Here is a 12,171-nt window from a genome sequence, read left to right on the forward strand (position 1 = left end):
AGAATACTGAAACCATGCAGTGTTGCAGGAAGAACACCAGACCAGTTTGCTGGAAAGCACAAAGATTGAGCAAACTCTGCAACGAAAACTAATTCTGAGATTGTACGTCATCAGAACTCTGATTGGACACTTTAAAGTGCAAACATCATGTTTTTAAATCATTAATTTATGGTCTACATAATGTAGAACTGCAACGCTTCCAACCAGCAGGAGTTTTGTAATATGGAAATCAAGTTAAAGCTGCTGCGTCAAGGAACTCGTGTTCCTCCAAACCGATGCGCGCCATCTGACATGCGTCTTTCAGTTGCAGCCTCATGCGGTGGTGAATGCAAAGATTCAGACATTTCCTGTTCCGCTTAACATATAATGACCTTTTAATTTATTGTTTCCCTTTAACTTTAATTTTCATGCAAAAATGGACTGAAACCTGTGACTTGTCTGCGGCACCACCGTCATTTCATAAAAATGTTATAGTTTTAAATCCCACTCCCACCAAAATCTCTAGTGTGAGAATAATCACCACAAGTTAGTTGAAAAGACTTTTATTGATCCAGTCACACCTCAGTTGCATCTGTAATGGACAGTATAAAAACATGATAAAGAAAATATACAACAGATTTTTTAGCACCGGGTTCTTCAACAAAGGGTCAATGGTTATTTTTGTCATGACTGAGCCTCTCCACCTCCCTCATGTTTACATGGCAACCATAGTGATACACATATATACAAGGGTAGTCAGGCACAATACTTACTAACGGGGTACATTTCTGATCTAAACTTGGATATTTTGGATCCACCAGCAGTAGATGGCAGGAAAACAACCAAATTAGTGTTTCTAAATGAACTCGCTGGCCTTGTTTCTTACACAGCTGATAAGAAAAGGAGCAGTCAGCTTAGCAGAGCCCCAGTGGAGGTAGGCATCTTCTGCAACTTAAAGGGATACAGATAAAGAAAAGAAAAAGGAAAAACTCCAATGAAACAAACATCCAATCCACCTTCATTTACAAACTAAATAATGCTAATATGATCTCTTCTTATTTTAAATAAATGCTAAATTTCTGCTTCTCTAAGGGGAAAAAGAACCAGGTGGGAGAACTAGTAACATCTTCTAACCAACATAAGAGTATACCTGAGCCTACAAGGCGCCTTAGGTCTTAATGGGTTAAGATCTCAGAACTTCACAACATGGCTGTGGAAATAAAAATGAAGTTTACACACCTGGCCACTGATTCTCATGTACATCCATTCGTCTGTCAGCAATAAAATAATTTCTACATCATGATAAATCATCTGGTTTGTATTGCACCAAAGAGATTTGAGATTTAAAGTAGGGGGGTTGGTAGTGGGACACATGATGTGCAAAACATAGAAGGAGTAAACTGTAGTGGGACTAATAATCTCCAATGGAATAGTGCAAGAGGTACATCTGGCAGCGATATACAGTAAATGCTATTGGTGAAAATGACGTACAGATCGCTGAGCAAAAACCGGACAGATCCCACCAACCAAAAAATAAAGCTGAATCTTTCTTCTACAACTAGATAATGCCACTTTCTTTATTCACACACACACACACACACACACACACACACACACCTCCTTTGTTTTGTGAACATGTAGTCATCAATATTTGGAGCCAAGATTTGCAAATGTATAATATTTTAAAAGAAAATTAATTAAAATATTTAGTTTTAGTATTGGTTTGTGGTCAATTACTGGTGTGCACTACTTAGTTACACACACACACACACACACACACACACACACACACACACACACACACACACACACACAAAGGGGACAGGATTTAAAATGGGCTAAACAAATCCTTCATTAAAAGATATGTACTAGGTTGCAAAAAATAATTTAAAAAAGGCTCAGATTAAAAGTACATTAAATATAATTTTAGTATTATTTCACCAAATGTATAAAATTGACTAAATTGTTAACCTGTTTAGAATTTCAAAGGTGTTAAAGACTTACAATAAATCTCAAAATGATCAATTCTGTGGGTTTTAGAGCAGGAGTGACTTAAAGCAGAAAAATGGCCAAATTCAGATTTTCCTGAAGCTTAGTTGACCTTCACAAGGTGTGTTCAGTTCACATGCTGATAATGCAGGAGAGTGTTGTCCTTACTTACGACACAGCTACTCTAACAGAGTTCACTTTACAAGCACTTGTCCCAAACTCTCCTTGAGGAAATGAGTTCTACACTTTTAGAAAGACAAAAGCAAGTTGACCAAGAAAAAAAAAAAGGTAAATATGTATTAATGGTAAAAATAGTGCAACATCAAGCTTTTAAGTTAGACTGCTACATGACTGCTGAGTGAAAGACTGACCCTAAGTGGGATGGTCAGTCCAAGTGGTCAGCTCAATGTCTGAAGGCACCACGTTAAACCACAGTCCCTTTCCCAGGGAGGGGAGGCCTCAGTTTTCGGTTTTCTGCATGAAAATAGAAAAGAATTGCATGTTACTTTTGGAAAACCTGGAACATTTTTCTTAAAATTGAAGAAATGGAGCAAAGTGATTACCAAACACAAAGTCGCACCATTTCGGTCCTGTTAGGCCCTTCATTCGCGATTGTCTCAACTTTTTCGCTGGTGGTGGTTGTGGTAGGTCAGTAGATACAGGGCTTCTTTTACTCCTCTGCCTCCCCGCTGGCACCGCATCCTGCTTCTGCACTGATTTCACTACAGAACCCATCTTCTGTCTTGTGTTACTTGTGCTCCTTTTTCTTTCACTTTTCACAGCTTTGACCACTCCTACCAGTTCCCTCTCCTTCCCTTGAAAGAGGTATGCAGAAGGTGACCCATCATCCAGTGTCACAGTACAGGAGTCCCACTCCTCTTCGGCAGACTCGTTGTCCGGAGAGTTGATCTTCCTCAGAAACACCCGGCACTCTTTCAGAGTCTCAGGACTCCAGGCTTTGGAACAGAGATTCTGCTCTTTGTGTGCATCGAGTTCCTGAGTTCGTTTAACAGAACAAGTGGCAGAACTGCTTTTAAGATAGCCAGAGAGCTGATCTTTCACCAAACTGCGCAATCCTTTACGACTCGGCCGTCGTCCAGTCAGTTCAGGTCTTTTTGAGCAACCCATTGCTACTTTTTTCTTCTTCTTGTTTCTCTGTTTCTTTTGAGAACTCTTCCTTTCTTTCCGAGTTAGGAACCTTGATCTTGCTCTGACCAAAGTGGCCTTATATTTGCCAGATGAGCTGCATCTCCACCAGAGAACTCCCCGACTGCGCTTACGCATGGCAAAGATGGGGATAAAAAGTTGTCGCCTGACTTTATTTTTTCTCAGTTGCTGTTGAGCTTGCTGATGTTGCAGAGGGCTTTTCGGCACAGTTTTGGCAAACTTCTTGATGTGTTTGCGGAGTCGTTCTGCCTGAGGACTATGACAAACACTTTTTGCATTAACAGAGCGAGGGAAGTGCATCAGTTCATAAGGATTACGGGAGCTTGCCTTCTTGACAATGGCCAGAGATTGTGTCTCTGTAGTCTGCATAAACCAGGAGCAAACCTGCTGCATGCTACAGGACCTTGGTTTGTTCGGTGAACAGTCAAACAGCGCTCTGACCACAGATGAACTTTTTGACTTTCTAATTAATGAACCGCTCCCTTTAATGTCCAATGTGGAATTGAGAGAAATTTTGCCATCTTGAGTCTCAGCAGTGTCTGTAACCCAGGTGTCAGAAATGAGTCGTATTCTTCTGGCAAGCTCCTCGTTCAGTATCTTTTCCTGAGCTGATGCTGCCCACCACCTTAGAGTTTCTTTTGGGTTAAAGATTGAATCTATAGATACCCCTGCTACTTTGTTCAGGTTTTGAGGAATGCTCCCCCTGTCTTGTTCATAAAACGGCCTTTTATCTTCTGAAATTTCTATACTATGTTGCTCCTCCAGTCTCCTTTCATTGCTTTCCTTGGTTAGCAGAAGCTTCTTAGAGCGCTGCAGAAGAGTTTTACTGTGGCTGCATGATTTAAAACTTGAAGCAACAGCATGCAGGAAGTGGATAGAGGGCTTTCTTACTCTTTTCGAATGTCGGACTGCTAAAGACTGACTTAGCGGTTCATCTTTATGTTGGTTTGTTTCTAATCCCTCCTCAGTTTGAATCCTTTTGCTTGTTGACTGACAGCTGATTGTTGGGGGCTCTTTGGGGGCAGATTTGACCTCGGGTATTTGGAGTGCTTTCTTATGAAGATGTGATTCAGGTGATTGCTTTTTGTCCATATTTATCAGAATTTTGCGTTGCCGTGGTGACACTGTAGTGACTGTAACAGAGATTCCAGAGATTTTAACTTTCGCAGGTCTTCCTGGTTTCCTTGAGGGTGCAGATTCATCCCGTTTCGCACTCTTGGTGTTACTACTTGACTTCAGAGTAGGCTCTTTCACAGGGCTGGCTAAATTTATTTCTTCTGAGGTAGTTTTAATACTACCAAAGCCCTTCTTAGAACGGTGCAAGAGAAGGCCCACATCACCTTTATGATTACCTCCTTGCAAAGTATTACTAAAATCTGTATGTAGCTTGTCAAAACTCTCAGACACCATTCGTTTGTTTCTCCTTGAACGTCCGTAAACTACTGTGATTTTGAGATTTTTGTTTACAGCGTCCTCAACATCTGATGTCACTATACATTTCCCATTTAATGCTCTTGCCTCTGTTGCAGCATCAACAGCTTTTGGCTTACGAGGTCGACCAATGGGTCTCTTCACTTTTTGTTCTAACTGTGGTCCCTGCTTTTTTGGGCGGCCTGGACCTCTTTTTAAAGGACTGGTTTCATGGAGAAATGGCAAGTCATCTGGCGTCTGTTGGCTATCAGGTTCAGATATACGCTTGAATGGACTTCTGGAGCCATTTTTATGCGGTGAAGAGACAGCCATAGATGGAGATGTTGACTTGCCTGGTGAAAGCTTGGACTTCGTCGGCGTGGAAGTTGACTTGGCCGATGAGGGCGTCGACTTGCCCGACGAGGGTGTTGACTTGGCTGGTGAGGGCATTGACTTGCCCGACGAGGGTGTTGACTTGGCCGGTGAGGGCGTCGACTTGGCCGGTGAGGTCGTTGACTTGCCCGACGAGGGCGCCGACTTGGCCGGTGAGGGCATTGACTTGCCCGACGAGGGTGTTGACTTGGCTGGTGAGGGTGTCGACTTGGCCGTTGAGGGTTTTGACTTGGCCGGTGACGGTGTCGACTTGGTCGGCGAGGAAGCCAACTTGGTCGGTGAAGGTGTCGACTTGGTCGGTGAAGGTGTCGACTTGGCTGGAGAGGAATGGGGCTTTGTTGGCGAAGGTTTCGATTTGATGAGCGAAGATGCAGACTTTGTGCACGAAGTAGCTGATTTACTTTGGGAAATTACAGATTTTACTGGAGATGAACACTTTCTACTGTTGCTTTTGTATTTCTGAGGTTCTCCTGACCATGAAGACTCTTCATAGGGGTCAAAAGGTTCTTCTGTTTGTGTACTACAACCAGAACCTGCAGATTTGAGACTATATTTAACGCCTTCTTTATCCTTTACTGGCGATACAAACATGAGTTTAATTGGACTAGTGTATTGGAATTGGGAGCTGGAAGGGCTCTCAACACTGATGGGCTTGATAGTGACATCCTCATTCGATGCGTTGTTGGACATCTTAGGAACCTCTAGTCTTCTTGAAGATGATCGTAGTCTTCTACTCGAAGCCCTGTCAATATCTGCTCTTTTTTCTGGGCTGTGTTTTTTTGAACTCTCCTCTTTGACTGCTGTTTGGGGCAAACTCTGATATGGATCTTTTATCTCTGTGTTAGCAGGTTCACATTGCTCTTTTGGTGATGTTTCACTGGCAAGCTTTCTTGTGTGCTCATTTGAAAACTGATGGGTTCCATTTTTTGAAATATGTCGGGCATTGCTAGCATCTTTATCTTTGGAAAATGAGTCCAAAGTGATAGATGTCAAAGCCTTGTCATGTTGTCCTATGTTGCTAAAGATGCTGTCAGAGAAACTTGCAGGGAAGGACAATCTGGGCTCTGTGACATAGGAAGAAATCCACTGTGGAGGGACAATATTTCTTGTGGATCTTCTTACACCCTTTGACTGGTCTGACTGACATTTTTGTCCATTTTTAACAGGATTATAGGGATATTTAGCAGTTGTGCTATCTGTGTCAACATTCTGGACTGATGCGGTTTCTTCATGGCTCTTATCTCCACTACATTTACAATCTTCTCTGCAAGATCTACCATACTGATTTGTGGATGTTGCATTCACTGTTATCACCTGTGTCTTTACAGCTTTTAAGCATTGTGTTCTATATGTACTCTGTAACTCAGGTTTTTGTGTTTGCCTATTTGACAAAGTAAGTTTTTTTTCATTTATATCCCTTTCACTCTCCTCTCTTTTAACAGCCTGCGGCTCTTCTGTTCTAATGGTTTTTAATTCTTCAACTTCCTCACAGTTTCCTTCACCTGAGAGCATTTTCAGTGTTTCCTCCACAACTTTATGGTTCTCTACAGGTTTGACACTTATGTCAGTTTTTCTTTTAGACACCTCGTTAACTAGATCTGAATCTGGTGAAATGCATGATGTAGTTACAGAATCATTTCCATCTTTCAATCTGGCTTTTTTTGTTGGAGGCCCCATTTTGCTCTTATAAGACTGATCAAGCCTAGCAAGCTCTCTTTTAATCTGTAAAGTTTGCCTTCTTGTAGAAGGATCATCAGCAGGTGTTGCTATAGCAACCAGAACTTCCTGACGACGGCGGTAACGGGTATTGGGCGACTTGGGCTCTTTGTTATCGTGTTTGTTAAACAGCTCACTGAGACTGTAGTCGCTAGCATGGCCTGTGTGAAGCACTGTGGTGATGATTTCAGTCAGATGGGAATCAGCAGGACACTGCAGGCTCTTACTGGTTGAGGGAAACTGTGGTTGCTCCATTTCAGTAACACAGATGGCGGTCTGAAACGGAGTAGGGTCCCTGTCTATTGATGTGATTGTCTCCAGCTTCTGACTGAAGCGATCCACAACATCTTGCAGCAAAGTCCCGCTAGGATTTTTTTCAGCCTGAATATTTTCTGGGGTCTTAAACTGCGGCTCATTTTCTGTAGCTGTAGCCACATCTGCTACAATGTGGCTACCACTCACAGAAGTGCATTTAACCATTTGGTCAGATTCCTGCACCTGCCTATGGTGAAGGAGGGACGGTGGTTTTTCATCAGTTTTCTTACTGATGTCAGAGGGAATAGGGGAAAGAGGAGGAGGAGAAGGGCTCTGCTCCCTTTGTAGGACAGGACAATAATGATCCCCATCTCCAGCCCCTCTATCTGTTATATTCTTTACTTGTCTCAGACAGGTAGGGTTTGGATAACTGGAACAAGAGTGATCATCATTATGTCTGCAACATAGTTTAGAGGAGTGAGTGCATGATGGGGACTGGGATAACACTGGACGTGTTGCCATGTTGTTTCTGTGGCCCACTACAAGGCTTGGACAGGAAAAGCAGTACAGTCTCTTGGAGCTGAGAGTTTCCATCCTGCGCCTTAGCACACAACCACAGCTGTAGCCCCGATGGCCCTCACTGTTACAGCTTCTGAAAGGATGATGATGGAGGCTACAGCCAGTCTTTGAATCTCCTGGATGGTACACAGTACTGCAATGACTTTGACGATCGCAAATTGTTGAAGTGCAGCACTTGCTGTGGTTATGGGCTTTATATTCATTAAAAGGGACTGAATGAGGTGTAAAGGTATCTTGTGTGCTTACACCACAGTGACAGCAGAGGGATTCAGTCTTACTGACATGTTTGTAATTAACAAATGGCAGCAATTTTTCCTGGTGGGCCAGCTTCAGGATTTGGTAGAGTAAAGATTGGTGCGCTATACACAAAGAACTTAGAACAGCTTCCAGCGCAGAGTTCTGGTGAAACTTAGTCCCACGCTGTCCCACATCTCCAAGTTCTTCTGAAACTGATGGCAGCTGGAAACTAAAGGCAAAATGCAAAAAAAAAAAGTGGATTTAGGAAGCTTAACTTAAAACTGAGCCTAGCCTAGGTTTAGTTAACTATAGCCCTCCACCTGCTCTTCATTTGGCACCTTGTATGACTACAATACAAAACAACATTAATTTAATTGAATTTTTGAACTTATTTGTTAAGAAATGGCCCTTTTAAAATCAATAACCACAAAATATTTCTCAAATCAGTTGGCAAAAAAGAAACAAGAACATTTTAAAGTTGTGTAATGAAAAACCACACACACACACAAACAAATTAAACCACACTGAAATTCTCAGCAAACAGTCAAACAAGTGAGAAATATGATGATTTAACATTAAACTGCAACAAATTTGGGTACAACATAATCCACAGTGCATTATTAACCCTAAAAGATATCTTTCATCTAGGACAGGGCTGAAAAATACTGAAAATCATCTTTCCCTGGCTTTTCCCCATATTTATGAGATGATTTTTAGCCAGAGCACATATTTCCTTAATGGTGTGAAATTTTAAAGTTACTGCACTTCTTACAGACGACACATTCATGTGGCTGCCGGGCTACAACACAGAACACTGGGGCTTACTTACAGGGAAAGGGTGCGACTGCACTTTTCTAGCAAGATCAGCATTACTCTGCCATCACTTACAAATACAAGTTTGGAGTACTGAAGCTTTAAATATTGTGTACTTTTCCCTAACTGCACTCTATGGTATCATGGAAAAAGGATGTGATTTGACAAATTAAGACAAAAATCCCCTGTGGTACTAAGAATTGCATTCTTCCAAGTAAAAACAAAAGAAATCATCAAAACTAACAGATGTGACTGGTGTGCATGTTAACTTCAACACATATGGCAGAACCAACGAAGCTGCATGTTTTGGAGCAACGTATGCTATAATCCAGACTACGTACTTCTGGGGGAAGGTCTTTTTTTATTTGCACATAACGATGCCAGACCATATTCTACACACAATCATGACAGCAAGAGTCTACACTGTGCTGCCAGCAGTTCAGACTGGTCACTTAGTAAGAACATCCAGTATATCAAAATAATAAAAATCTGTCCTTGTCTGAATTATCGTCAACTAAACCTTTATGTCAAGTAAAATCACAACAAGAAACTAATCAAGTTAGAGAAATGTTTTATTGATAAGCAGCTGAAGCCAAATGATGACATTCTGCGGAAAGCAGAAGGAACGATTGTAGAAACGCTCAAACGAAAATGTTTTGTCAACAGCACTTTTGCCAACAACCTTTACAGTTCAAAAACACCCCTTTACTGTGTAAATCAGTCAGCAGGTCATAACGAGCATCTAGCTGTAGAATTATGCAAGTGATTAAATAATGTTAACATGTCATTTTAGTATACGACACATTTTTCCAGTGATTGAAGTACTTTCTGTGTTGAGACCTCTTGAGGACTCAACTCAAATGTAACTATACATTCTGTAGTGCTAATATGAAATGAAAAATAGTTTATTAACCCCCAAAGGGAAATTCAAATATTTAATATGGAGCTTTTTAAGATAATTTAAATATTTTCTAAAAAAAGAAAAAAGAAAAAAGAAATTCAAATAATTTAACAGCAACATAAGCACTAAACAACCACAATAGTTAAAACTGTTATTTCTGGACTACATAAATAATAAAAGCATATATTCAAAAGCATTCATGCAGGTCTAGCAACACACATGTCATACCGGATTAAGTGCCTCATTACTAAATCATACAACAACCAAACTAAAGTTCCAGCTCTGAAGCACAATGAACAATAAATAAATATGTAGTAACAACACAAAACAGGATTTTATGTTTTTAAATCATAGTGCAATAATTGATTTATGCATAAATATAATTATATTAAGCTGCTTCATTGATTTGCCAGTAGTTCAGTCAAAAAAAAAAAAAAAAAAAAAAAAAAAAGCTTTATCTTAAAACCCAGCTGCATTTCCTCGCTGTGTACTGAAGTCAACAATTAATCTTGTACAATAAAGTTTTTTTTTTAATTTTTCAGGCAGGGTTTGGGCTTGTTAAGAGTAGCCTGAGACATGGGGCAACACGTGCCATTAGAAACACAAACATTCAGAAGTATCTATTTAGCTCTCAGTTACAAAGCTTAAAATGCCACATTTTCCCACCTGGAAAACAGCTTTAAAAATAGAAAAGTTTTTCTTTTTGTTGTTGATTTAGTTAATAATGTTCCAGGTTTTCTTCTAAATCAAATTCAAAATGTCCTTTTGACTCCATTTAGGGATTAAATGTGTATTTTTTTCTGTGAAACTGGTTTGCTAGCAATAAATTTAGTGTCGTTCCTTGACACTAAAAGCTTAAAAGTGTTTCCAGGCATATACAAGGTCTTGCTTGAGCAGATCTGGTATTTTAACAACGAGGACTTAATTTGAAACCAGACACTGGGTGCAGGCAGATAAAAAGTCGGAGGTATATGTGACAATGAGGTTAGAGCGTGTGAGAATATAAGAGACAAGCTGCCGTAGCAGCAAAACAAATCAAAGCAGCTTTGTGTGGCTCACCCTGAAATGCTGCTTTGGTAGTAGCATTATATGAATGGAATCAGGCCCAGACAAATATGTAGATCTAGCACTTTGCAAAATTTAAAAAAAAAAAAAAAAGTCTGTAAGCCCTAATGATCATCATATGGTCACAATAACAACATTTCACTAAAACCCTAGACAACTGTAGCCTCCAGTAGTTGACACAATCAACTATCAATAACAATAAAACTTATACATGCAACTAAAGGTAATCTGTCTTTTAGAGTCATGCACTTCACTGCATCTTTGACTGATATGAGTTCCTCACAAAGCTATGCATTTCTGTGTCAGAAAAACAGTCCAGTAAGTATAAGCAGCAGTTACGTATGAGGTTAGCAGTAGTTACGTATGAGGTTAGCAGTAATACAGCTACAGTGGCAGATTTAGTTAATATATGTGATAATAAAAGAACATCCTTTACAAACAGTACATATACATATTGACATTACTCAAGCTTTATCAGTGCACATTTTGAAACATGCTGCACATTTGCATTCCAACTACACTCAATACAATGTTCAGACTAGCTTGCAAAAAAAAAAAAAAAAAAGACAAGGAAAAATATGTGGACACAAAATGGCTTTTAAGCTGATCTCTTGAGCAAATACTCAAAAGATGGAGCCACCACAGCATTTAGTATGTACAGTCTCCGTGTTCATAGAGGTCGCCAACAATAGCTATGAGTTTTTAATTTGTCATAATGGCTCTAAGTCACTTTAATAGCCTGGGTGAGTTACCCAGAGAGATAGAAAGCTGCAAATGACAATCATCAGTGCTCCCTTTTAGAGAAGCTTTAATAATTTAATCAAACCTGAATAACCTAATAATTTAAACAGCTAGCAAATATGAGAGTCACACTTTAATTCATAGCTCGAAGAGGTCCGCATCTGTGTTTTTCAAAACTGATCCTTAGAAGTCTTTCAGACAACAATTACTGCTGTTTTTCCTCCATGAAGAAAAATCCTATAACAGTGTAGCATATAAAAACCAAGACAAGATAGTTCCAGGGGGCTTAATGGGCACCAGTGCTATTGTTTTATCTCACAGAGCCAACAAAACACCTAACAAGATTAAAACCACTAATTGAGCTGTCCACTCGGTGTTGCAGCTCATTTTTGGGTTATAAAAAGCCACCACTCTGCAAATAAACTGCTCTCTGTTGTAACAAACAAAGACAGAGGTTTTAAAAGGTGGAGGGAAAGACATGTAAATAAAAAATGCCAGAGCTAATTCTAACCTTATTCAGTACGGTATTGTATCAGTATTGGAGCTTGGAAAATGACAAGCAGATGGGTGATACATTTGTTTGGTCTGTGCAGCCACATATTAATGAAGCTCCGTAATCACCCAAAATTATTCTTAAATAAATAATAATTTTAACACGTCTCCACTTTGATTTTGAATATCTTAATTCATTTTGAGTTGTACTGTTGGGGGATTTGCTCACGACAGGATTCATAATGCTAGTGAAATAATCTAAGTTACATTGTTCAAGAAAGTTTAGCTTTCAGCAATAAGAGTCTGAGTTTAGCAGCTCCTGTAAACAAAAGATGCGCCATGCCCCACTGCTTTCTGAAAAACGCCGCATTTAAAAGATGCTTTAAAAACAGCCAAGGATTATGTTAGAAAAATACAGCTTAAAGTATGACTAT

At 39.9% G+C, this 12,171-nt stretch overlaps 1 protein-coding gene across 2 annotated transcripts; it reads right to left on the reverse strand.

Moving 5' to 3' along the window:
• Window positions 1–1,701: 1,701 nt before the first annotated feature.
• LOC306774441 (uncharacterized protein) lies at window positions 1,702–7,234 on the reverse strand. 2 transcript variants are annotated; one of them, XM_079264473.1, is made up of 2 exons: window positions 2,549–7,234; window positions 1,702–2,442 (listed from the first exon to the last, which is right to left on the reverse strand). In XM_079264473.1, coding segments are annotated over exons 1-2 (4,587 nt in total). In that variant the 5' UTR covers window positions 7,135–7,234; the 3' UTR covers window positions 1,702–2,441. The 2 variants fall into 2 exon arrangements, with proteins under 2 accessions (XP_079120599.1, XP_079120598.1); XM_079264472.1 differs by having other exon boundaries at window positions 2,532–7,234.
• Between the last annotated feature and the right edge of the window lie 4,937 nt (window positions 7,235–12,171).

The sequence above is a fragment of the Telmatherina bonti genome (genome assembly GCF_933228915.1).
Source record: "Telmatherina bonti genome assembly, chromosome: 3".
Lineage (NCBI taxonomy): Eukaryota > Metazoa > Chordata > Actinopteri > Atheriniformes > Telmatherinidae > Telmatherina > Telmatherina bonti.

Bases quoted from the DNA above. Each gene is read 5' to 3' on its own strand.
- LOC306774441 (XM_079264472.1), bottom strand. From the start codon at position 7,134: ATGGTTAAATGCACTTCTGTGAGTGGTAGCCACATTGTAGCAGATGTG. The intron at 2,443-2,531 runs GTAATCACTTTG...ATTTTCATGCAG, and splicing joins ATGGTGCGACTTTGTGTTTG to AAAACCGAAAACTGAGGCCT.